General features: G+C 36.5%; 4 protein-coding genes and 1 long non-coding RNA gene across 5 annotated transcripts; 3 read left to right on the forward strand and 2 right to left on the reverse strand.

Moving 5' to 3' along the window:
• The first annotated feature begins 3,559 nt into the window (after window positions 1-3,559).
• Window positions 3,560-5,938, forward strand: LOC134678928 (pre-mRNA-splicing factor 38). Its single transcript, XM_063537686.1, has 2 exons — window positions 3,560-4,234; window positions 5,664-5,938. Exons 1-2 carry the CDS (start codon window positions 3,576-3,578, stop codon window positions 5,908-5,910), a joined length of 906 nt encoding a protein of 301 aa, XP_063393756.1. The 5' UTR covers window positions 3,560-3,575; the 3' UTR covers window positions 5,911-5,938.
• Window positions 5,934-8,279, reverse strand: LOC134678938 (uncharacterized). Its single transcript, XR_010100266.1, has 2 exons — window positions 6,947-8,279; window positions 5,934-6,579 (listed from the first exon to the last, which is right to left on the reverse strand). It is a non-coding gene; the product is annotated as an uncharacterized LOC134678938 (long non-coding RNA).
• A 2,175-nt stretch (window positions 8,280-10,454) lies between these two features.
• LOC134678962 (uncharacterized) lies at window positions 10,455-10,966 on the forward strand. The gene is made up of 2 exons (XM_063537722.1): window positions 10,455-10,614; window positions 10,705-10,966. Exons 1-2 carry the CDS (start codon window positions 10,487-10,489, stop codon window positions 10,874-10,876), a joined length of 300 nt encoding a protein of 99 aa, XP_063393792.1. The 5' UTR covers window positions 10,455-10,486; the 3' UTR covers window positions 10,877-10,966.
• Window positions 10,765-18,257, forward strand: LOC134678945 (structure-specific endonuclease subunit SLX4). The gene is made up of 5 exons (XM_063537703.1): window positions 10,765-10,905; window positions 10,987-13,688; window positions 14,242-14,612; window positions 15,238-15,390; window positions 17,051-18,257. Exons 1-5 carry the CDS (start codon window positions 10,883-10,885, stop codon window positions 17,126-17,128), a joined length of 3,327 nt encoding a protein of 1,108 aa, XP_063393773.1. The 5' UTR covers window positions 10,765-10,882; the 3' UTR covers window positions 17,129-18,257.
• Window positions 18,258-20,364: 2,107 nt separating this feature from the next.
• LOC134678956 (protein IMPACT-like) lies at window positions 20,365-24,129 on the reverse strand. The gene is made up of 6 exons (XM_063537711.1): window positions 23,998-24,129; window positions 23,693-23,925; window positions 23,177-23,312; window positions 22,370-22,470; window positions 21,685-21,891; window positions 20,365-21,408 (listed from the first exon to the last, which is right to left on the reverse strand). The coding sequence occupies exons 1-6, from the start codon at window positions 24,022-24,024 to the stop codon at window positions 21,315-21,317; spliced, it is 798 nt and encodes a 265-aa protein (XP_063393781.1). The 5' UTR covers window positions 24,025-24,129; the 3' UTR covers window positions 20,365-21,314.
• Between the last annotated feature and the right edge of the window lie 2,730 nt (window positions 24,130-26,859).

The raw sequence follows: 26,859 nt of genomic DNA on the forward strand, positions 1-26,859 counted from the left end.
GCGAAAAGGCGAAGCTATTTTGAAAGGCGAGTACTTTTCAAAAATACATTGTAATATATATAAATATGTTTTTGTCGTGGAACAAGTACACCCAAACAAATGCAGTCATTTATTATAATATGTTGGCAAAACTCTGCAAAAGAGTTATATAGTCTGTCTGTACAGTGTAACTTGAAGGCATCAATGCACATGAATCTCTTGAAACATGGTGGATCAATTAATTTACACCCCGTCTGTGTCTTGCTCCTATTACCAAATTCACAAGTTAAGGACCTCAACCTATATATAGGTACCCTTCTTGCTCGAGACCTGTAAAAAATGTACACAATAATTTCATGCAGTCAAGTGTCGGAAAACTAGGTCCACACACTTAGCGATATCGTGAATATATATCCAAGAACTCTGTATATTGCCTCCCAGGAGGCGGGATGTTATTAGACTAACCTATAGTAGGTAGTAGGCCAGAGATATAGTATACAAAAGTACACTGGCCCAAATTAAATAATATTATATTTCAGAATTATTTGGCGTCGAGACACTTGGTTCGTGGGGCAGAGGCGCACATATGCTCCTTAAGGAGCTTGGGAAAAGGTTGAGGGAGGCAACGGGTGACCCTCGCGCGGGCAGCTTTCTCGCACAGCGAATTGCCATCGCAATCCAGCGCGGGAACGCTGCCTGCGTGTTGGGCACCCTCCCGAGGGCACCAAATTTTGATAGATATTTTTAATTTTTAGTTTTAATTATTTTAATTGTAGTTAGTTTTAGTTTTATATTCCTATTTATATTTTATAATAAATTTGTAAGAAAGGGAAAAAAAAAAAAAAAAATCTTGCTATTATATTGAAATATAAACAAGTAACAATTATCCTTAGTTCATAAGGAGGATAAGTATACCTAAATATCTAATAGATTCGACAAAGTGTTGATTCTAGCATTGGATAAAATAGCTCCCTCTTAAAGGGCCTCTGCGCTGTTGGCTTTGGGGCCACAGGCGCCCGGCAAATGGTAGGGAACCCCCTATGGTTTCCCACAGCAAATAATGTAAAATCACGAAATAAGCACATAAATTTGTATTTCGGTTAAAAGCACCTATGCGATGAGCTAGGGTTTCGAATTAAGTATCTGAGAATAGAGAAAACTGAATATTCAGAATTAAGCAATGTCTATGAATAGTTTACAGAAATTAAGCCACTTTAGCGGTCAGAACCAATAAAGTTGTAAGGCTTATGTCTACCAGTAGGCACCAGATAAAGTAAACCACTAAGAAACTACTCTTACTACATATATACAAATTATTGAGTAAAATTAAGGTTATGATAGCTAAACATGAATTTAATTAGAATGACTGCAAATATTATTGATAAAGTTCTGTACCAATTCTACACAAGAACACCACAAAGCGTCATAACTAGTGCCACAGCGCAGTGAACACATGAGTGTTGTGGCTTAAGCTCTCATAGTAACCTTCACACTTTTAAGCAAGGTTTATTTATGTACACTGACTTGCGTTCTCGTTAGTAAAGCGTTTAAAAAGGTTAAATGCATTTTATAGCTATAACTATAACCTATAACCAAGTATATGGCTTACAGTCATTAAATAAATTTAGTGATTCCCTATGACATTTCAATAAGTACCTAATTTTATTAACTCTGTTTGTGGTGATTGTGATATAACGAATAATTAAAATATTCGTCTACTTAATCCCGAGGGATTCTGGAAATAAGAAAGGTCCTGTCCTTGTTATATTCCTGCAACTGCTTACTTTACTATTATAGATAATTATTATCAAATTTGATAATAATTGCGACTTATAAATAAAAACTACTCTAGTACTTTATTATTTTTATCTTTTCATACTTGAATTACATTACTCCTTATAACAGATGTGTATGCTCCTTGAAGAGTAGACTGACTTATCACATCTTCGTTTACCTAGTTTTCACATACATTTAAGTAATTAAGTATAGCACCCTTGTGGTGACTCACTTATTCTTTTTGAACATTTATAAGTACATTAAGTACGTATATAAAATGTTAAGTTAGTATCATAATATAATGGAATATCAAATTGTATGCTTTACTAAATACCTCTCTCCTCACAGGTGTTAAAATAAAGGGTGTACTGCATTATTAATTAAACACTCATAATATAATAATATTACATATACATAATAAGTACATGTATAATCACATTGGCTTGGCGTCTTCCCACCACCAGGCGATAACAAACACGTCTCAATATTATTATTAGGTTCCGAATAGCGGTACAGTTGTTTAATGACAGCGTTTTACACAAAAATAAAACGCTAATTAAATAACTTACCCTATTCGCAACCTAAAGTTTTAATCCTGCCTGGTGTAAATATGTATAATTTTGAGACAATGAGTTGGAAATTTGTTTTTGCAACAACCGCCAAAAAGCAAACTGCTGTGTGGTGGGAGTGTGGGAGAGAGAGGGACGTGTATGCTAGAAAAGGACAATACGACCGACAACAGTGTTGCCACTCTCAATATTATTATTAGGTTCCGAATAGGGTAAGTTATTTAATTAGCGTTTTATTTTTGTGTAAAACGCTGTCATTTTAAATCAGTATCAAAGAATATAATACTCACTCATCAGTATAATCAGATTGCTATACTTGGTCAAGCAGATCTTGTCAGTAGAAAAAGGCGGCAAATTTGAAAAATGTAGGCGCGAAGGGTTATCTTCTCATAGAAAATTTGAATTTCGCGCCTTTTTCTACTGACAAGATTTGCTTGACCGTCTATATTTCTTCTCTGACTGATTGACTGTTACAGATTCTTTGGATGATCTTTCCCGTTGGGAGAACAATCAATCGTGTAGACCAAGGGCTCAACGTTTTCTGTTCTCTTTCACGACGCAGCAACTAGTATCATTTCTCTCTCCTCGCTCTTTTAAAATGCCGTTTGTCAAAAAAGGACAACCATACTGTTGACAAGGTGGACTTCAAATCAAGTGTTGCCTTTCTTGATGCGCCCAGGCTGTGTATGTGTGCGTAAAAGCGTATATGTGTGCTCTTTTAGGGATGTGAAAAGTCGATTTTAATCATGTTATATATCGATAAACGCTACACAGCGGAACGAAATAGCGATTAATTGAAGCTTCAATATCTTCGTTAAACATAATTGAAATGCTAATGGATAATGAATATGTTATAATATAATAATATAATTCAATTATTGCGGAACACCTATTTTAGGAGGTATTTATGAATTTTAATTAAATATCTGAACTTTCCCTTGGTTCCCTGCTGGGGCGTGACTATAAAATTGTGATCTGATAACCACAATAAAGAATAAAAGCGTTTTTGGTCATTTTAGGTATCGTTAAGCCTTTGAAGTAAAATTAAAATTGCAAGAAATGTCGATAGTTTATCGATATGACTTTATCGACATGGCTACAGCAACGTGGGCCTCATTGTTAATCGTACACTAAACAAAAGTGGCAACAGTGACAGCTCGCTGAGACACCGTCTTTATAGATTATAAATCTATGGTGTAGACCATAGTGTAGACTCCTCTTAACCTAGCCTAGCTGTCAAAAATAGTAGAAATGGCGAACCGGACGGTAAAGGACGCGAAATCAATTCGCGGCACAAATCCACAATATTTAATAGAAAAAATCATCAGAGCACGTATATACGATTCCAAATATTGGAAAGAAGAATGTTTCGCTCTTACAGCAGAGTTGTTGGTGGACAAAGCGATGGAATTACGCTACGTCGGCGGCGTGCACGGGGGTTTTATTTACCCGACTCCTTTTCTATGTTTAGTGCTCAAAATGCTGCAAATTCAACCTGAGAAAGATATCGTGGTCGAGTTCATTAAGAACGAAGAGTTTAAATATGTGCGTGCATTGGGCGCTTTTTACATGCGCCTCACAGGAACGTCCGTGGACTGTTACAAGTATTTGGAGCCCTTATTCAACGATAACCGCAAATTGAGGCGTCAGAATCGCCAGGGACAGTTCGAAATAGTGCACGTAGACGAATTCATAGACGAGCTGCTTCGTGAAGAGCGTTTATGCGACGTGATACTGCCTAGGATACAGAAAAGGCATGTACTGGAGGAAAACAACGAGCTGGAGCCTAAAGTATCAGCCCTGGATGATGATTTGGACGAAGATATGCCCTCCGATGACGATAATGACCCAGAATCCAAAGAAAACAGAAGAGACAAGGACAGAAGGGACAGGGATAAGAGGAGAGAAAGGTTAGAATATATTTTTATTAATGTAACACTCATACCCTCTAGCCCAGTGTTTTACAAACTATTTCATTACGCGACCCCCTTAGTAGGAACGATATGTTTCGCTTTTGTATTGATTGAAGGCTGGAAGAGGCGACACGCAGTTAGAAAAACACCACTACTGCTCAGAGGTGTATTAATTCCATTATATTATTATTTATATCCAGTCATATTGAAATTCCATTTGTCTCAACAGGTTTTGTTTTGTGGGCAATTTTTTTTGAAAGAGTACTTTCTTGCCAATTTTATGCCATTACAAAAGTATTGTGATGATATGAAAATATTCATGTTCAAAAAATTCTACTAACCCATTCCTTTGAATGAAAATATTTGTTTTACAATGTAATGAAACATATCAGGCCATGTCTGGCCCGTAAGCCTGTCAATATGGGCTACATAAACTGCCAAATTAATACAATACATTTCGTACAAAGCGGCCTGCATAAAGGAAGCAGAGGACATGGACCATGGGTCACAAAATTTGGATATCTCTAGAATGAATCGATTACTTTCTTATTAAATAATCCTATGTCCCTTGTAATTAGGGTTGCCATACGTCTGGACATGTCCGGATTTTTGACCCGTTGTCGGGATTGGGGCCAGACTTGGCATGTGTTCGGATTTTTAGGAATGACCTTATAAAAATAAAATGCGCGCCCAGGGCGCTACGGGATCGGGCGAAGGGAAAGGGAAAAGTAGATCCGCGATACAGTACACCACAGAGAGCAGCGCGCCGCCGGGTGACGTTCAAGTTACGCCAAATCTCTGCTACAAGAAATGTCCGGATTTTTAGGGTGATGTCCGGATTTTTATCAGGACATTTAATTCTTCCATAAGGCAACCTTGTACTTGTAATACAAGGGTAGACTGAATGCACCTTGTGGAGTTACATGTGGCTCATAGGAGGTTTGATATACCTAACCCCCATTCGCACGACAGCTTTATCAACGCGCGTTAAAAAAGCTCTTGAATTTGGCCACACTCTAAATTCGATTTAATGACCAAGGCTTAAAGTCGAAAATCCAACAACGCTTAATAAAAAGCGCCACCGCTGTCATGTGAATACATAATACATGACTATCCATTTGTGTCATTCAAACGCTTTTTTAACGCGCGTAGAAAAAGCTGCCGTGCGAATGGGGGCTAAAGGCTCTGTCACACAGGCGCGTTTTGCTAGCGGCGCGTGAGCGGGGTGCGCCGCTTTTACATATAAAACGCTCACGCCCCTCCCGGAAAACGCGCCTGTGTGACGGAACCTTAAAACTAGTGAGTTTTCAATCAACCCCACAAAAACTTTGTAGTTTGACCCCAGTCCGAATAGGTACTTAGTTATTTATTTCATGAAAACTTTGGTTAGAATTGCCATGAATAACAATAATCATTATCATTACAGATCACGAGACCGTGATCGCCGTCCGAAAGACCGCAAACGGGAGCGCTCGCGCAGCAGAGAACGCGAACGGCGGCGAGAACGAGACCGCGAGAGGGAGAAGGAACGCGAGCGCGAGCGAGACCGCGACAGAGAACGCAGAGAGCGCGAACGTGAAAAAGAGAGGGACAGGGAGAAGGAAAGAGACAGGGAGAGGAGGGAGAGGCGTGAGGTTGAGAGAAGGGACAGAGACAGGGGCGGGAGGTATTAGTGTAAGAATAAAACTGTGTTAAGAACCATTCAGTAGTTTTTTTATTTCTATGAACCAATAATATTATCATTATCAATATACTATTTGTCTTTCCCATCCATCTCGGAACAATGGTGTTCATATTTATCTTATCATTATAATTACTAATATCGAAACTACTCAACTGTTACAAACCAGCAGCTTTAGCTCATAGCTGACTGTTTCTCTCTTCTTTCTAATTTGACAGGAAAAAGGAGTATTATTTTAAAGGTACTTAGATATCTAAATCTTTCTTTGACTGCATTGCATTTCAAGTTGAATGGAAATTTCTCTTTGCACAATAGTGTTCAACTTTACTGAAATATTTAAAACTATTTTCAGTCGAGTTTAGGCCAGAAGCTTGCTGAGTGACCTAAATAAGGTACGAGATTGATCAGCTCTCCACTTTTCTTATTTTTGACACTTCTTAACTACTGAATCTACTAGACATCATCTTTTAAAGCGACAGTTTCTTCCATGATTATCAGTATGGCTGGTTGGCATCCTGTTGGGATTTGTCAAATCCTGGCTTTTCCACAAGTCCTCGGAGTGATTTATACTTAATGCAGAGTGATCTATTTCTTTAAGCCCTGTAATGACTTTAAATAACTTCTTTGTGTGTCTTACGGGCACACCTGTGGTTTCAAAAAACTGAAAAAGAAGTTTATGGTTAATATTTTGTTTTTAGTATTTTTTAAGTAGGATTACATATGACACTCAACATTATATTCTTTTCTACATTTATGCTTGCTAGCAAACTAAATGTATTTAATACGTAATTGTGTACACAGCTGCAAAAGTGCATACCCACTATATGTAAGTAAGTAAAAGTTCTTTATTTGCATAGAATTAATTGTTCCATATTTTATGTGAATAAAGAACTTTTATCCACTACACGAATGGAGTTCATTCATAAAGTGGGGGATGCACTTTTGCAGCTTGCTTTACATTACTTTTTTGAGACAAAACTTGAGAATCCCAGGTATAAAATAAAAATAGGTTGCTTACTTCAACTTACCCTAGTAATAAAACAACAGTCTTTCATCAACTTCTTCAAAGCTACAGGATGTTCTGCCTTAACAGAGTGTGACCATCCTATATAATGGACTTCGTTTTTCCAAAACAATATGTTTTTAGACACCAGGTTTCCATGAATTAAATGTAATGTTTTGTACCACATTTCTATATCTTTCACAATAGTGTCGTACATCTGTTGAGACCGCTTCAAAGGTTGGGTAGCAAGAGTTTCGATTGATGGGGCAGTGACCCCATCGGTTCCAACCAGGCTCATAACAATAACATTCCGACTACAATGCTTCATTTCCGGTACTTTGCATTTCGCTTTATTTAGTATAAGTAAGTTTTCTCTTTCTCTCTGAACTTGCTGAAATATTCTCTCATTATTTGACGTATCTTCACTTAGTTTACATACTTTTACCACATTTTGTTCAGACCGCCAATTTCGGTAGCGCTTATTATACTCATTATTGATTGTAGCATACATTTTTGGGGTCCCATGTTGGATAATCCTTTTTTGATATATAGGCATATATAACAACTGATTTTCGCCCTTTATTTATTATATTTCCGAAGTTCCCTCTATAATAATTATTTGATGAAACAATGCTTTTCAGTATTTCAGCTGTAGGTTCATCAAACATGTGAATATTAAATGCTTCTTCCTCTTGTGGACTGCCAGAAGCATTTCGGACAGTAATGTTTTTATAACTAGGTTTTTTCTTATTGGATTTTTTCTTATCATGACTCAGTTTTGCGATTGTTGAATCATATTGATCCACATGATAGTCATATACATATGCATCTTCTATTAAATTTGTCATTAGTGTATCGTGTTTTATCTGCGATCCCTCTATATAGTCAGTAGATACAGCTACTTCAGAGCTTCTTTGTGTATCTGATGATATGCCAGTGTCAAGGCAAATTGGGTCTTGCTGTTCTACCCATACATAATCTTCTGGCTGCAAGCCGTCTGTAGAGGTTCCCGGCAACACGCAAAAATCACTTTCTAAATCCATTGCCTCTGATGACGATTTCTTCAACGACATGATTTTGTACGTAAACTTTGTTTATCTTATTTACAGTTATTTTCACTGTTTTACAAAAGGTTATAAGTGAAATTAATGTAAACCGCTAATAAATATGAATCCATCATTAATTCACTTTGTTTGACAGTTCAAAGCTGTATTTTTCGAAGTATTTTCCCAAGAGAATATAACCCAAGGCCTATTGACTTCCTTGGAATGACGTGACCCTTCATAATTGTACATGTGTGCTCCGTTTCTAGAGCTGTATTGCCAGTAATTACCATAAAAATATTTTACTACAGCAACATTGCTAGAACTGGCTTTGTCTATACGATTTCTAGGAACAAATCCAATTATTTAATCAAATATATTTTGATTTGTATTTTATGAAGTAGTCAAAGTCATATGTAAATTATAATTTATTTTTTGAAATATGTAAATTTATTATACTTGGTCAAGCAGATCTTGTCAGTAGAAAAAGGCGGCAAATTTGAAAAATGTAGGCGCGAAGGGATATCATCTCATAGAAAATTTGAATTTCGCGCCTTTTTCTACTGACAAGATTTGCTTGACCGTCTATATCTATTTCAGTTTGTCTTTGTCTATGTTCATAAAATCTATGAAGGGTAGACGTGCCTCTACCCTCCTTGATAAAATTTAAAAAAAATCTTTGTCAATAGGCCTCTTTGATAGGCCTTGATTTGAGTCTGGCCGGTAAGAACATAGACAAGACAAAAGTCTGGAATGTCAATGCTCTCATTTAAGTCATTTAACGCCAAAATTATTAATTTTCATATAAAACGATTTATTCACTTGAAATATATTTATTTACCTATTAATTTAAAAATAAAAAATATTCATATGTACGAGCAACATATCTAAATGCGTATTCGCACAGAATTAGTTAAATTTAAACCGTTGTCTCTCTTCCTTCCTTGCTGCATTATGTATCCGGCAATGGCGAATTCATCAACAATTCTTATCCGGATTATGAAAAGCCCTAATGTGTGTGTGGAAACCGTTGTAGTAAACCAGAAACAGCGATAATTTCAAGGTAATAAATATATAAATCTTTAAATAAAAATGAGCGTACTAATTACCAAATTCAAATATAATAATTTAATCTTACTATCCCCGTAAGTTCCGCGGACGCTATATCGCGTCCGAAATTATAATCTAAATCCATCATAGATGTAAAACCTCTCATTGTTTACGAGTAAGCTGGTAAATTTAGACCTTAGGAATTAGCGACGTCAGTAATTAGGAAGTTAGATTATATTGTTTAATTTGTGACTATTTTGTTTTAGAAAGTGAATCATGGCTTGAGCGTGAGATAATAATATAATCCTGGCCCGTCATATGATTTATTGGAAAAAGCTCAAAGGGCACGTATCTGCTGCATATACAGACTAGTTTTCCGGTGACCAAGAACGCTGCGTGGAGCTGTGGAGCAGAAATGTCCGATAACCGGATAGATGTAATAACAACTTGTAACCATTTGCCATATCAATGTATGTATTCATATGTATTGCTCCTAACATATATACAGTAAAATCCTAATAGGAATGAAAATATTTATATCTTAATAATACGTAACTTTTTGTAACCTTTTATATTTGACGAATTTTTAAATATAGTACCTAATCATTATCTTATAACGTATTTCTTTATTTATTTGTGATATGCTAATTTAAGAGCCCAACAACGTGCACACTAGCACCACTGCTAAAATAAATAATCGTGATTATTTAAATTTAACGACAGGTATTTAAAAAAGGGGCCGCTACTGACTGTATTGTGTATTTAAGTACCTTTTGAATACATCAAACTAGTTTTTATGTTGCTGGATTCGTCAATCTATGAGCTCAAAACAAAAACGGCCGTTTTAGTTTTGAACGGGTAGGTTGACGAATCCAGTAACATAAAAATTAGTTTAATGTATTCAGCAGTGGCGCTAGTGTGCACGTTGATGGGCTCTTAAAAACCTGACCCCAACAAAAAATAAAATAATACAAAAAGAAATTCCCTCTCCGGGATTCGAACCCAGGACCATTAGCTTCCTGAACTGTATTACTGCCAATACCCGCTAGGCTAAATGGGTTGTCAATTCTAATTACAATGGTATCCTACCGAGCGCTAGTAGTATAAACGAACTTTTGAAGGGGACATTTTTTTGTATGGAGTTATCGTTCTTCTCCTAGTGAGTATTATATTCTTTGATATAACCACTACGTTATTTTCCTAAAGCCTCCTCCTCACTCGTGCGCGAATCGCGGCGCGAAGCCGCGAACGCAAGTGTGGAGTCGATTTCGCTGTCTGCGAAAATCGGCGCCACACTTGCGTTCGCGGCTTCGCGCCGCGATTCGCGCACGAGTGTGGAGGAGGCTTAAGAAGTAGAAAAAAAAGGTAAATAACGTTTCAGACACGACAAAAAAAGCCGCTCTGATGTTTGTTTAAGCTTCTTTACCTTCGATATGATATGTCAAATCCAAAACGTCAAGTAAAATATAAAAATGGCGATCGGTGTTGATACTTCAAAATGGAAACCTAGAAAAATAACAGGAACACCTGCTGCAAAGTTTAGAAATCGTCTTGCTGCCGGCATTTTAGGCTTCGGCATACTATGGGGTGCATTTTTCCAGTGAGTATCAGCAGATAAATCGCTAGATTTGAGATGCAACAGTGATATTTAGGTTATGTTGCATATTGGCATTGTATTTGGTGCTTTCAGATATTCTAGTTTTACTGAGCCTATGAAAAAAGCCGCAGACGTACTTTATGAAGATCCCATTGAGGAACAGGAGAGAAAAATATTGATAGCTAGTGGCCTACCATTAAGATCAGGACGTACTATAAGGCGGATGATGGAAGAAGAGCAACGATTGGACTTGCCTCACAAATAACGTAAAATGAATGTAGATACTTTAAATAGGTATGTAACATATTATAGATTATATTTATGTTAATAAATTGTAGCTGAATTGTTTCTAAAATTTGTTTTATTTGTTGCCAGCAAGTACAAAGTTGTAAGCAAATACTTTGTGGGTAAGACTGTTATGGATGAAAGTCTCTCTGATTTCAAGGAGAAGAAAAGTTTTAAAGTAAAAAATAATAAAGCACCTGCCAAGCCTAAAGCCAAAAAGGTAAAACAAGTCAAAGGCCAGAAGGATATACGGAGTGTGTTGAAAGCCAAAAAGAATGAGTTAATAGCTTACTCTGAAGAGTTTAACTCAGTGTGCAAGAAATCTGGCATTGATGTTGATTCTGAACAGCTCCAGCTAGCTATAGCTCTGTCCAAATCGCTACAAACATCCGATTCTGTTGATAGTTCAAGTTCAAGCTCAAAAGCTTTGACAACACAACAAAGGACAGGAATCATACGCACAACTTTAAAAGAGTATGGATTTAAAGTTCCTGAAAAGCCAACTACGAGTAGGAAAACCAAGAAACGAAGAAAACCTTACAAGTTGCTTTTGACAAGTGAGGAAGAAAAACAGCAAATAATATCCGATAGGTACTCGCAGCTACTTTTTGAGTTGAATAACTTAGAAAGTACAACTAGTGATAAAGATTTAGATTTACCTAATTTATTTATATACAACATGTCTACTAATATAGAATATGAAAATATTAAGGATGATTCTATATTTTATGTTGAGAATATTGTTGAAGAATCACCAAATAGTATGGGATGCTTGTTAAAAAATTGGTCCAGTATACCCGGTAGACTGTCAAGCCCAGATGTGAATAAATCTGAACTATTGTTTTCAGAGGTAGAATGCTCTCAGGAAGAATTAGACATTGTTCTTAGTGGATCTTTAAAAAATAGCAAAGATATTCTTAAAAAGAACATGTTGAAAGACAGAAGAAAGGGTATTGATATTTGCCAAGTTAAAAGAAATATTAGTAAAACAGTAATAGAGCTTAGTCCAGAATTTGTAGAAGATAATACAGGCAATCAATCTCCAGTGTTTATAACTGGAAGTAGTAGTAATGATAATCATCTAAAAGACCCTAATGATAATGAATCTTCAATAAAAGTAGGGAATAGAGAAGAGAAAAATTTACTAGTGGTAACACAGCCAAGTCGAAGCTTATCCCCTGATTTATTTGATGATGAAGATGACACAGTAGTTGAAATACATAATGAAACAGTGACAGAAACTGAAACGGAACCTGCGAATAACTTTACAAAACAAGCCAGTGAAGTTATGGACTTGACTGAATGTATTAATGCCCAAAAAAATATGTGTAACAGTAGCAATATGAAACCACTCTCTCAGATATCACAACAAATAGATGTGACTAAAAGAAAATCTAATGACTTCATGGAGATGACAGAATGTGTAAGTAGTTCTTCCCAACATATAATGGATAAGATTGATGAAGAAATAGATTTAACAGGACCCTGTGAAAACAATGTTACAACAGTAAAGAATAATACAGGTATTGAAAATCCAGTAGTTGTAGAATGTGATGGTGATTCTTCTCTACTTATAGGGAATGAAGGTGATGACCATATCGATTTAACTGCAGAATGCGAAATAGATACTGAAACAGAAAAAAATAGAAATACATCATATACAGAAAATGTACAAATAACAAATTCAAATATTTTTTTAGAAGTCAGGACTGATAACCATATCGATTTAACAGAACATTGTGCTGGTGACATGGAAAAAAATAACAATAGTGTAAATGCTGATAATATTGAACATATGGATTTAACCCAGTCTTCAAACACAAGTGGTGATTCATTGCCCTTTGTTCAAGTTGGTGGCACACAAGCAGTACCAGAAAAATCACTAGATGATACAATAATATTAAATGAAAACGATTATCTAGAAACTAAATCACCAGAAGGTAACAAGGAATTACATGTTAGTGATGAACAACCAAATCAAGATTCAAACACTACCAGCCCAGATCATGCCATTGAAATCACATCTCCAAAACACATAGCAGTAGAAACTGATGAGGCTCAAATAATAAACCTTGATGAAAGTGAAGTACCTGAAGCAAATGATGATAATGTAGATTTAACACAAACATCTGACTCAAATGAGGCTAACAATATTTGTCAAAACAATAGTAATCATATAAACAACAGTAGTCTCGGAAAAAAAGATAACATGTCAGTAGATTATGATGAAGCTTTGGAAAACATGAACTCTTTTCCATATTATGACAATGGAAATTATAATAATGATACAATAGAGACAGAAGATCATTTAGAAAAGACTAATGATAATGAAGTGCTTTCAAAAAGTAAAGTACCCATTAATGATTTAAATTCTCCGTGTAATAACATAGACAATTATTTTGATTTTGGTGGCATTTCAGTAATAGATAACCTACCTAGTTTCAATGATAAATCAAGACTTAAAAATAGCGTACCAAATGGTAGCATACGAGACAGTTTACCCATGGTAGACGTTAAAGGTACTGGAAACCCCAAATCTCCATTAAAACATGTTACTGATCTCACTTCTGATCCTGTAAGTCATAAATGCTTGGAAAAACCAATTGAAGCTGGAACACAAACTCCTAAAAGTAAAGTTAACAAGCATGTTAATGTAGAAACGCCTGAGAAATCGGAATACATAGTAAAGACTGATAATGTAACTCCCATGTTGGATTATGCTTCTATGTCTACACCAGAGAGGAATAGAGAATTGGACAAATATGGGCTGAAGCCATTTAAACGGAAAAGAGGTAACTTTATTTACAATACAAATAGTAATTTATTAAAAAAACTGCAAAACGTAATTCAAGACCAAAAAAAGTAAGAAATGTTGCCACTTTTTTACTATCGCGTCTTGTATTTATGTCTCGGAGTAATTAACAATGGAGCCGCCATTAACAGGCATTCCCCTCTGTCGAAAATAGGCGGCCAATGGTCAACCATATGTATGGACTGACGTTTATCTGACATGACGTACCTATACATTTGATGTGCCCCTCCCCCGCAAAAAACGGCAGACTATTTTGTACCGAAAATTTTAGACATGGCGTCTCCGTTGTTAATTACTCCGAGTATTTATGTACAAATAAGTAAATAAAAGTACTTTTTTAAATAGTAGGAGTAAAATTACTAATGAATAAATTATCTTAACGTGATTATTTATCAAAAGGAATTTATAATTTTACAAACAAATTATTGCAGTGGCAACATTGTCTTACTTTTTTTGGTCTTGAATTACGTTTTGCAGTATAGTTCACTTTATACATTTTTTTTTCAGTATAAATGTCTATGATCTATTTTCAGCTATACAACTTTTGACCCATCTGTACAATCAAACTCACCCATATGTTGAATCGGCCGAGGAATTGCCATCACCATCCAAAAAGCGAAGAACAGAAAACTTAAGCCAGCCTTCATCTTCTAAACCTTCTAGTAGTACATCTATATCACCACGAAAAGCTACTAAATCGCCAAGAAAAGCTACGAAATCGCCAAGAAAAGCTACGAATTCGCCAAGAAAAGCTTCAAGATCACCAAGAACAAGTGAAGGGGGAAATTTGAATGATTCAGATAAAGAAAATGACTTGTTCACGATGACAAGAGAAGTGCCTGTCATTAGAAATGTAGAGTGTGATGCCGATGACTGGGTCTTCCAGAAAAGAGAGAAGGCTAAGGTGAGTGAGATAGGAAATATTTTGCACATCTGCACACCCACTTTATGAATGGAATTCCTTCTTAAAGTGGGTATGTACTTTTGCAGCCAGGTCTACATTGGTTAATTGGTTGTCCCTTATTTTTGAATGACACTACGCTATACGGCTTTGATGCTATCTTATGGGTTTTAAATACTGGATTATGGGAATACCACGAAAAAGTAACACGAGTCACGATCTCATTGCATTGCATGTGACACAAATTTTCGTGTAGCAAGGAATAAAATGATCGCGTTACGCTTGGCCTGGATTAACCCTTATCATGATAATGTTTGTGTGAAGTAATAAAGGATTTGTGTATTTATCAATCTCTAAATCCTGGGTTCCCATTTGTCCCCACCAGGTACAGATAGTACAGATTAGAGATGCAACCCGATATTAGACGGATACCGGATAGTAACCAACATTCCGGTGCATCTCTAGTACAGATGGCAATCTAATAGTGTGCTCATATAAATCATTCCCATTTGTCCTTGGCTCATATATGGCGGCGGTCACGTGGGGAATGTGAATACCCAAATTGTGATGTGTATGTGGTGGCACTAAGATTATTTTGGCCTCTATATTATATTAATTTATATTCCAGCTCCACACCTGCCGCGTGCCTTTACACATAGCTTTCCACAACTACGTGTCGTGTCGCCTGCGATTGCATGAGGCCATCCTCCGCTATGAGCCCGTCAATATTGATGTCATACACAAGGACCTGGCTGCCAGCGGGCACCGGTATGACCCCAAGGTAGGACTTGCCTGTTCTACAACTGTGTTGTTCAGTGTTACAGATCGTAGCTTTGTAATAGAGCCAGGCGGCTAATCCTATTGTCTATTGTTAAGTAAAACCGCACGTGCTACTTACCTGCAAAAAAGAGACATAATTATTCTATTTGGCACCTGAGCACGGGCTAGTTCAACGCTCAAAAAACCAGTGTAGGTGCGCTCTCCGATAACGCGTCTTTGTTACGCATCTCGATGACACATTTTAGACTGGTTCTGTAGTGTTCGACTCGGCACTCAGTAACCGAAGTACTGTACTTTTTATGCAGGTGGTTGTGGCACGTGGCACGAGCGGTTTTACTTAATAATAGACAATAGGATTAGCTCGGGCTCTATTAGAAACCTACGAACTATACATGAAGCTCCTCCGCTATGAGCCCGTCAATATAGACGTCATCACAAGGAACTGGCTGCCAGCGGGCACCGGTATGACCCCAAGGTAGGACTTGCCTGGTCTACAAAATACATTAGTTTGGTATCCAATCAACCGAACGATCCATTTGGTATATTAGCATAGACAAAAATATAGTCACTTAAATGAGGTTAGAAACCCACAGATTATAAATCCAACTAGAAGGAACCCAAAGTCTGTAGTCTGTGGTTTATGTTTCTTTGGATTTGGGATATCTAAATCTAATGACATGCTTTTAACGATTGCAACGCCATCTGCGTTAAGCTTTGCACGTTTATCCTTATTTGAGCAAAAATGACAATTTAACAGTTAAAGTAGATGGCGCCTTAAGACCCCATAGCTCCTAATTCAGTTGTCAAATTAGCTATAACTATATTTTGCAAAGTCGTATAGGTATACGCCATCTCTAGTATAACAAAGTGTTACCCATCTCATCCAAAGCAGTCATAAGCCTATAAGAGGGGATATTATTTCCCACCTGATTTTGAACAAAGTGATAGAGTTCAATTTTGCATAATTCCTGACACCCTTATGCCTTATAACGGGTTAAGGGCCCCACTGATTAAATGTCCGCCGGACGGTATCGGCACAAAACAGATAGATACAGAAGTCAATCACATGTATGTACTTCACTTTTCATACCTACGCTCGGCGGTCGCTCTAGGGTTGTTAACTATAGCTTATGCACAAAAAACTATCGTGGTAGTGGCACTCGTATCAGTTCGTATCTAGTTGTTTGATTTATTGTTGAGGATGGAACGGGAAGAATGGAAATATAAATTAATAATAACTAAAATATTTTTATTTTAATGTTATTGTTAAACCGGTAGTTTAAAAAACGGCAATTCACGGTTTAATGTTGAATTTAAACAACCATCTACTGAACAGTTATAATAACTTTTTTGTTGTTTCTCCATTATTGCACAAAAAAGTTCACAGTTCAGCGTGTCTCAAGCGGATGGCACTCGCACTCGCAGTGGTCCCAACCGGTCCGAGATATCGTGTCCGAGAGCAGTGTCTATGTGTGCGTTGCTCGAGCGCGCTTTGTATGTAGATTGATTTCTGTACCTATCTGTTTTGTGGTATCGGGCTGTCAGTTGTTCAGAACTGTCAAAATTTTGTTCTAACTGACAGGCCGATACCGTCCGGCGGACTGTTAATCAACCCCTTTAGTTTTAATTTTAGATTATCCTACTTCTGTTTATTTTTTCAGGATCTTCTAAAATTCCTGGACAAGAGGTGCATCACAGTGAAAACGGCTGATAATACCAAAAACAATAAGAGGTACTAGTGGTTCCAATAATTTATAGACAATCATGTGTTAATTTTATACCAACTTGGACTTTGCTGTGAGGTAATAAGGTTTATTATTTAACTTTTAGTTTTGTAAATAGATGTAGATTTAGATATTGCGTATTTTTTGAGATTTTTTTTTTTTATTATGAATGGGCTTACTCATGGCCACAGACTAGCCGAGGCGTAGACGTGGCCTACGATGGAGCGAGCTCGCCCAGAAGGTGCCTGTTCACTCTTGATTTGAAGGTTGCCGGGTTATAAGAACACGGAAATATAGACGCCGGCAAGGAATTCCATTCCTTGGCAGTGCGCATAAGGAAAGTAGAAGCAAAGCGCTTCGTGCGAATTGGTGGAATATCTACCAAGTAAGGATGGAAACCGGCCGTGCGTCTAAAAGTCCGATGGTAGAATGGGGACAGATGGTGGACGGTTGGGGATTATGCACTCAACTTTTACTAAAATAACCTAAATTGTATTTTTATGTGCAGAGCACAACAACTGGACATTGAAAAATTGACAATGTGTCCTGTCATTATGATAATGAATACTCGGAGGCGTAAAAGTAGTGCGGAATAATGTGTACGCAGTTTTGACAGCTGAAGTAGATGGCGCTGTACTACCCTATAGATTTTTTAACGTTATTACTTTCAACCTAGTTTTCGAGTTGTCAAAACTGGGTCTACAAAGTGTTGCACTATTTTACGCGTCTTAATATTCGTCTTATTCATATTATATAACTAGAGATGGGCCGAATATTCGGTTAGGCTAAAACTGCCTAAAACGCTGAAGGCAAGTTCATTCAGGTCCGCGGTCTGCACTCATAATGTGTTTTTGACCCTTCTCCCGACCGACCGGGAACTAACTAGCGGACACCCTTAAAAAATTGTTTATTCGGCAAATATTCGGCTGTTCGAACAGAACTCATCATCATCATTATTCTTAAGAGCCTAGCTCTTGTCAGTGGAGTAGTCGCATTCGAACCGAACCATTCGGCCGAATACGAACATTGAAAAATATGCCGAATACCGAATATTCGGCCCATGTCTATACATAAAATAAACAATGTTTCAATTTCCTTTGTTCCGTGATTTTGTGTTGATATGCAATAAACACTGTTCTTTTCATTTAGATTTTTATTAAACAACTGATACACATTAGTTGACATTTCATTATAATACAAGTATTTACAGAAGTTTCTTTAATCGATTTTCGAGCGTAAAATGTATTTGTTTAAACTAATTGATGATTACGATTTTATGATGAATCGTCAGGTAAATTGAAATGTAAATAAAAAAATCATGGGTGTCATTCTGAATCCTTGTTGTTAGCGTTTGTCCTAAAGTCACTTGCCCTAACTGGTTTGTCCTAATGGGCACATGACCTAACGATCAATTGTCATAACGATTATTTTCCATAATGTAAGGTTCTGAAAAATGGTTAGGTTTTAGAACTTGCTGCCACAAAAGTGGGTTAGGTTAGGGTTAGAACTGCGACCCTCGCAAAAAAGGAAATATGCTTAATAAAATTAGGATAGGTTAAGTTAGGTTAGGGAAAACAAAATTAGGGTTTTTAGTGTTAGTACAACTGATCATTATGACAAACAATATTAAGGAATGCAATGATAGGAGAAAAGACTTTAGGGATTTAGATATAGATCCAAAAATCATTGACCTTAAAGTCAGTAGGAACTAGGAACCCCACTATGAATACAAATAATGTAAAATAAAAACAAATAAAACTCTTACAAAGTCGTAAGATAACAAAGGGAAAAGATCTGCATATGAGATCAGCGGCGGTACCACGGTCGCATTTTTATCGCTTCTCACCATGCCTGTCACGTTCTAACAAGTATGTAAGGTTGCCTCCAGAATCTCGCGAACTAAATTGACAGGTCAATGTGCACAAATGATACCACAGTTTGGCCAGTGCTGTTCATATCGATATTTTCAAAAAAGTTTGAATTAGAGAATATCGCGAGGATTCACCGCTAGCGGCGCTACTGTTGCGCGGTCAGTTAAAATGTATCTTTAAGTAATTTAAATTATTTTACAAATGTTACTTGGTATTTCGAAAATTGTGCAATTTAATAATAATAGACACAAGGATATTGGATAAACATATTGTAGGTAATTAAATAAATATTTTATTTTATTTGTCAGGAAAACTTGCAGCTAGAGTAACAAGTTGTGGGTGATAACATAGAAACAGTGATTTTGGCTCAAAATACAAATAAGGCCGACCCAGACGGGGAAATAAGATACTCGTAAGATTTCTCATTTATTTTGTGTGGTGTGGACGTAAAAATTAAATCGTCTCGGTGATCCCTATTGCTTCGATTGTAAAGAAGACCAGTCCCTAAACTGGACATTCAAGTTGATAATTAGGTCAGAATTTAAATACAGTCAGACCAAAAAAAGTCTGCAGCGAATTTAATAGCCCACGCAGTGCAAGTATTATTTTAAACGTCAAAATTCTATGAAATTACGACGTATTAAATAACAGTTGCATTGCGTGGGCTATCAAAATCGCTGCAGACTTTTCTTGGTCTAACTTTAATTATCGATCAATCTCATCTAGCGGTCACATTGTATAAAATTAAAACACCAATTTTAGATTTATGGCGACAACCGCGACTTCTTGATATAAACAACTTGCCCCCAAACCTGCATATTAAGAGACAACAGGAGTGGTCATATCTCCATACAAACGTACTCGACTGTTTCCTCCGTGGGTTTTGATGCTAGAGCAATGATTTTTTCAACACCGATTAATATTGTCAATATATGTGTCGGACCGTTATGCTTTTTTGATATTTTTGTTTTTTTAAGGCGCTAGAGCCTTTCAAAAATGGCCAAAATGGCCTCATTGACTATGCCGCAATGAGACGCGTAGTATTCAAAACTGTTATCAATTAGCCAAAAAAGCAAAACGGTCCGGCACATATATTGATCATTTAATTGGTTAAGTTTTGGAGGAGTAAACACTAAACAGTCGAGTACGAAACGTCGATTTTTGAGATTTTTACGCAGGATTTTTCGCCTTGTCCTTATCGCACTAGTTTTAGGAGCCGCTTCCGTTAGCGAGATGAGTATATTTATTTACCTAAAATATTTAAAACTCAGCTCCGGTTTCGTCTTAACATTGAAATTTGTCAGTTTCACATCCGCACCTCCTGATTTGATTGGTAACGTCACAATGTTACAATCGAATCAAGCACTTTTCTCGTCACATTCATACAAATCGAAATCGTTTGTGACCCCTTTACTCGTATAACTATCACATGGGTAGTAAGTGCATCTTACTTATCGATATCATTTTATCGACATATACCTCTGACTATTTTTTCTTTGCTATTCCTGGTATCATTTTATTTGTCAAACTCATGTCAATTTAGTTCGCGAGTTTCTGGAGGCAACTGTAAGTGCGAAAGTGACGGGCATAGTGATAGGCGATAAAAATGGAACCATGTTGCGCCCGTAGTTTAGGTTTGTAAACTTACATCTTAAGATTACAGGAAGAAAACTATACCGACCAGTCAAATGAGTTACTTTAAAAAATATCAATGTTTTGGCTTAAGGCTACGTTTCCACCAGAGATGTGTAAGGATGCTTAGCGAGAGATGTGTTTTTTAAGAACCAAATAGAATCTCTTCATTTGTTTTCCTCGCTCAGCGATTCTACTAGTTCTTAACAAACACATCCCTCACTACGAATCCTCGCTCATCTCTGGTGGAAACGCACCCTAAGGTGCGTAAAGATTTGGCGAACACATAATATTTGTGTGGATTTCGTAGTATGATTGACGTACCTAATATGATTTACTCCGATATGCTATTCAAGTTCGAGATATATTACTCGTACGTTTTTCGTCGATACTTCGTATATGTATCACGCGAGTGAGTCGCGAACGGCGCGCAAGCACGGCACCCTTCGCAGTACATTCGCTTGTGTTGCTTAGGGTGGTATTCCATCCGCCCAATATCTTCGTCCAATGTGTATTGATTGCGTCTCACATTTTGCTTAATGAGAGAGTGAGACGCGATGACATTGGACAGGTCGTAAAAAATGAACGTAACGCAAGTATAGAACTACACAGAGATTCGGAAAGCCGTGTGCGGTCCGTGGTCCGTGGCTTGCTCAAATCTAGACGCACCTTAACAAATTTGTTATTTATGCTAAATGTCATTTCTTTAGTAAGCCGGCTTGTTCGATGACCTGTCTGGTGGCATTGTTGATGTGTCGAAACCGATCAGGCCCTAGTTGGATGCCGCCATACCTGAAAACATCATTCATAGAAATTAGGCAGAGTCCGAAACACCATGCTGCGCTCTAAGACTCGAATAACTGACGTAGCTAGGAAAGCGGCTAAGTTAAAATGGGACTGGGCTGGTCATCATCATCATCATCATCATCATCATCATCAATAATTCATAGAAATATTCAGATTTTTGTTTGTTGTTGCTTTTTAAACGACTTTGTTGCTTTGCCAACGGGAACCGACCGCTCACACAAAATAAACTTTGAGAAAATTCATACTATGGTAGCCACTCACCATCGGGACACAACAACCAAGGTGTTCTTCTGGTCCAATATCTGCAGCAGCTTCATCATGCGGCCGCCGGCGTGCGTCTCTCCATCGTCATCACAATCTTGTAGTATTGTTGTACCCTTGTCTGTCTTCCGCTCGATCCGGTATGCGAACATGTTGTGAGTTGCGTTCACTATCTTCTTGTTCTGCTTGAGTTTTGTTAGGACAGCGCTGGAATTTGTTAATGGAAAATAATTATGGTAAGTCTGTGTGGTGATATGACCAAAATAGTCTAACGAAATTAAACTTATGTAAAAAAAAATATTTTAGCCTCTACTGCGGAAATAGAAGAGTTATGGAATGTATGGGGCTCAATACATTCCACGACTCTTATCTGTCGGCACAGACAAAATATCCTCCAGACTTGGCATAGTCGCGCTACCCCCTCTGCCACGCATACGGTAGTTTTACTCCATGTTCGAGTAGAAAGTGTCTTTGTGTGACGTCCGTGTCTTTGAATGGACCAATCACGGCACGGGACTTCGCTCACCTCGTCCCGTGCACCCCCGCATTTTTGGCATCATCGGTTTCATGAAATAATTGCTGTCTGTCGGTATCTAAGCTGTCGGTGTCGGTGTCGGTAAGGTGAGTAAGCCCATTCATAATAAAAAAAAAAAATCTGAACAGACTCTAATATCAAATAACTTACTTGACATCCTCCATGCTATGGACCTCAGCTGCGTGACCTTGAAAGGAACTTTTCCTGTCCTTTATCACTTCACCATGAGTAATCTCCGGGCAATTTTCTACCTGAAAGGAATAAATTAATTTGTTAACAATTTGCTAAACTTGTTGGAATACAAAAACAAGTAAATTAGGTTAGATTATTTATGCTCACCACTTACAAATAAATTTTGATATTTGTAAAAAATAATTTCTCACACAAATTGTACTAAAATGACATGTTTCAGATTGAAACATGACATTTTAGTACAGAATTATACTTCATTGCATTTTTGGTGCAAGTATCACAAAATGAAAACAACTGAGCTTTAAATATATTAAGAATAAGATAATGCTGTACCTTTGCACCTTTTTTTAATTTTTTGATATGGGACCATCGGATATATAACCTCACTGAATGTAATACTGGATTCTTAATAGATAATTTGAAAATTATATTATTTGTAAATGCCATATGATATTTTTAGAAGTGATAAAACTAATAAAAGTGGTGAATTAGAGAAACCCTCACAGTTAATAGAGCTTTGTTTACTTTTTAGTGGTTTTTGACATTTTTCAAATGTCAGGATGACAGTGTCATCCTGTTAGAAGCGTTTCGATACCAATTACTTTTACACACAGAACCAATGGTTTGGTTTTGGTCTAGTTTCGGCCAAAACATGACTTATGCCGAAAGCTGAAACTTTGTCTAGACACTATCGAAAATACGAATTGGCAGTTTTTCGGCTACATAATATTCAAAATGGTAGAGAAGTCATTCTGTCCTTTTTACCTGAGACAAATCCATGTTTTCTTCATCTGGTTGTTTTTGTTGTATCTTCTTCTTTACTTCAGGAGGTTTCATTGTCAATAATATTTCTCTTATTTTCTCCACCCATTGGTATACAACCGTTTCACCTATGTTGTCTCTGTAAAATAATTATTTTTGTTGATAAATATTATTCAAGTGTAGTGTCGCAGTATAGCATGGCGAGGTTCTGAATGCCATGGTATAACAATACAGGGTTTATTACTAATCTCTTTAATTTGTAGATGATTTAGCAGAGTAGCACATTTAGGCTAATTTTTCGAACGCCACTACATCCCTGGATCATGTTTATATTAAATAAAAAAGTTTGAGATCATCTTAAGAGATCCAGTGAGCCCCAGAAGGTCAATACCGATGAAATTTAGATATTGGAATGCTTTTGTTGCCCTGCCAAGGTTTTCTAAGACTATTTTGACCATTACTTGTCATTTTACACATGGTACAAAGATAAAAAACATAAAATAAAAGTAAACAACCTACAAATAAACTTCATTCAAGGCTTGATGGAGATCAGCCTTGTCTTTTCTCTCCATCCAAGGCGCAGATAGCTCGAACTTTGGCGGTGACTGACTAGGATACTCCGGGGGCATGGTAACATACAAAATGGCTTCATGCTTGTTCTCTTCAACTCTGATCTTGTAAGATCTTGTCACGTCGCTCTCTGTGGTCCAGTCGTCGCCGTATATTGAACTTAGGGCCTCTATTTCTTCGTCCTAAAAAGAAAATAAACTGAAAATTGTTTGCATCTATTTGTCAAACTGAAAATATCAATGGTCTTAAGTTACCTGTTTTGTCAAATTCTCAGTAAACATCTTGGTGTGTTTTACAGATTTAATTTATTTCACTTGTCACTGTATTTATTGTATTTATTTTTCAGAAATCTTGTGGAACTGCAAATCTGAAAAGTTGAAATTTATCAATAACTGTCAATGTCAAAAGTAAGGTGACAGTGACAGTTCTGCGTATTGTTTTTGCAATATACATATTATGAATCTAAATATCTGCTTGCAGACAAAACGTATCCAACGACTCAATTTTGTAAAAGTGCCAGTAACCCGCGTGATCTGCGTGAGTACGAAATAATACTTTACTTGCACATGTTACTTGCGCAATTAACCCATGACTTAACTCTCTTGCAATACTTACCTACATTATTTGTGACCCTTTTTTGCATCAAAATCATATTATGTAATTGTATTTATCTTTCAACAGGCATACTTACTCAATACACGATTCTTACAAGATCAAACACAATAAGATTTGCGTTATAACATAATCTCCGGTCACCTTTATCAGATCAACTTGAACCATAACATAACACACAAGGAATAAATTCTACACCAAAGCGGTAAGGCGCCGTATAACAATATTGTATGTCACCAAACAATTACGCGACCGCGTCGAATCTAAAGCAAATCGAGGCAAAATGTATGAAATTACAAAGTTTCCGGTCGCATTTCCATAATACATCTATTAGGTTTACGATTTGCATACGACACTGGCGATTAGGTACCCACGCGCTGCAATCAAACCTAATGCTCGATGAATGTGGGTAATTCGGATTTAGTCCAATTTAATCAACTTTCATTTGTCATAAAATTTTGAAGCTACTGAGACTAAAGTTAAGAATAAAAGTTATTTGATTAGTAAAATAATACCCGAAGTATTGACATAGATGTCACTAGCAGTAGCGTTATCGCGCCCGGACGATTTTGTACGGCGACAACCTGTGGCCTATTTTATAAACCTACAAGTTACAATTTACAAGCGGAAGTCTCTTTCTAACCCTATGTGTTAGAACGAGACTTCCTCACCACTGGAATTTCCGGTTTCGTAGCTGATTTTGTGATTTTTATGGAAAACTAGTACTTAAACCGGGAACAAACGCTACTGACAACAACTGTTAATCATAGTCCGTGGCAGAACTATTTTCTGAAAGTAAATACCGTCTGATAACTCGCACTCACCTGGTCATTAAGATACTTATTAGTTTCGCTCGTGTTGAAACCTAAATGCCTACGCAGTGTCTAGTATTAGCTAGGTATTCAGAAATGATAGGTTATGGGACCAGCGGAGATCCGGTGGGGTTATTAAATCGATCCGTGGAATCAGTGGAAATGAGTGGGAGTCAGAACCAGCTGATTATCTGCAGTAGGTAACGTGAATTATAATTGACCGTGAGAGTACCTAACTCATTGCTAGAATAATATAATATGTACATATGTGAAAACAGTGAGCCTGAAGACTGTATGTAGGCTTAAGCCTCACTGTTTGTGAAACGAATCGTCTGTTAACGCAGTTTGGTACTTTGGTAAACATGAAAGAACTTCGATGAAACTGAAATGTGACAAAGTGTTTTTTGGAAACCATTTATTTTGGCAGTTTTTACTATGTGGAGTTGTTAATAGTTTTTTGCAATAAAGGTTGACCATTGTCTGTGTTTTATGTAGGGTTATTGGTAGGTTGTATAATTCTTGATAGTTGGTAGGGTAAATGAAATGCTATAATTTTAAATATTTGGTTTATTGTGCTGTTTTATTTTAAACAACTATTGTGTCCCTAATAAGGAAACTATACAAGAATATACTGTCAAATAAACAATAAGCAATAGATAAATGTGTGAAACACATAAATAAGTATTTTAATAATTATTTCAATGTGGGTTTCTCGCGGAATAACTAAAGTGTTGTCCAGAATGAAGTAGAGTACTTAACCAGACTTTAAAAAACTGCTGTCTTTTTACTGTAAGTATCTAGTTCTTGATACTATACTATACTATACACTCTTGACCATTCGGACATCAAGATTAATAAGTAAATATTGACCGTAGGTACTGAATTAATCTACTAACTACTACTTTACATTACTTGGTCAAAATTTAATAATGGCTTAAAGATAAAATATTTTGAAAATTTCTATTTCCTAAAACTATTTTTTACAATATCACAGAATCATATATTACACGATCATTACACTAAGTTTGTTCTACATCTAATTATAGCAAGTAATTTTACAGCGATGATATAGACAACATATTATAATTTACTTACCTACTTAAAATTAACTTTCATTGAACAACAAACATGGAAAGTTTTGGGGTGAGCTTTCTAAAATAGTTTGTATAAAATTATGTACAATTATGTTGTAGTGAAAAAGTGACAAGTTTTAATTTTCTAATGTAGTAAACTTTTTTTAAGTATAAAAAATAATCTATATACCATAGTAGTGTAAGAACACCAAATCACTAAAGATCAACTTAATTTAAGCATAAATACAGACTTTTTTTAGAATAGCTAATGAATGAGATTATAATAATGAATATTTTGTAACTGTCCAAAATAGTTATTTACAATACAAGTGCGGAAAAGAGGAAATTCGAAACGAGTGGCGATAAATTAAAACACGACCGAAGGGAGTGTTTTAAATCGACACGAGTTGCGAATTACCTATTCGCACGTGTATCGTACAACGTTTTACAGTACATATGGCCCTTTAAACTTTTGTCATACGCAAGAAAAGTGCTATTTTACGCACTAGTGCGGGAAAATAAGACCATATGTACTGTAAAAGATATATCTAGCTAGAATAATGACAAACAATTACAAGGAATAAGTTTTCTAACAATACATAATTATATCATAACATAG

The sequence above is a fragment of the Cydia fagiglandana genome, chromosome 2 (genome assembly GCF_963556715.1).
Source record: "Cydia fagiglandana chromosome 2, ilCydFagi1.1, whole genome shotgun sequence".
NCBI lineage: Eukaryota > Metazoa > Arthropoda > Insecta > Lepidoptera > Tortricidae > Cydia > Cydia fagiglandana.

What these genes read in the sequence shown, in the direction of transcription:
- LOC134678962 (XM_063537722.1), top strand. Translation starts at nt 10,487, where the DNA reads ATGGCGATCGGTGTTGATACTTCAAAATGGAAACCTAGAAAAATAACA. An exon ending in CTATGGGGTGCATTTTTCCA is followed by an intron (nt 10,615 to 10,704) that starts GTGAGTATCAGC and finishes TGGTGCTTTCAG; the next exon opens with ATATTCTAGTTTTACTGAGC.
- LOC134678945 (XM_063537703.1), top strand. Translation starts at nt 10,883, where the DNA reads ATGAATGTAGATACTTTAAATAG. An exon ending in AGAAAAGAGAGAAGGCTAAG is followed by an intron (nt 14,613 to 15,237) that starts GTGAGTGAGATA and finishes TTTATATTCCAG; the next exon opens with CTCCACACCTGCCGCGTGCC. An exon ending in GGCACCGGTATGACCCCAAG is followed by an intron (nt 15,391 to 17,050) that starts GTAGGACTTGCC and finishes TTATTTTTTCAG; the next exon opens with GATCTTCTAAAATTCCTGGA.
- LOC134678956 (XM_063537711.1), bottom strand. Translation starts at nt 24,024, where the DNA reads ATGTTTACTGAGAATTTGACAAAACAG. An exon ending in GCCTTGAATGAAGTTTATTT is followed by an intron (nt 23,313 to 23,692) that starts GTAGGTTGTTTA and finishes ATTATTTTACAG; the next exon opens with AGACAACATAGGTGAAACGG. An exon ending in CATAGCATGGAGGATGTCAA is followed by an intron (nt 21,892 to 22,369) that starts GTAAGTTATTTG and finishes AACAAATTCCAG; the next exon opens with CGCTGTCCTAACAAAACTCA.
- LOC134678928 (XM_063537686.1), top strand. Translation starts at nt 3,576, where the DNA reads ATGGCGAACCGGACGGTAAAGGACGCGAAATCAATTCGCGGCACAAAT. An exon ending in AGGGATAAGAGGAGAGAAAG is followed by an intron (nt 4,235 to 5,663) that starts GTTAGAATATAT and finishes TTATCATTACAG; the next exon opens with ATCACGAGACCGTGATCGCC.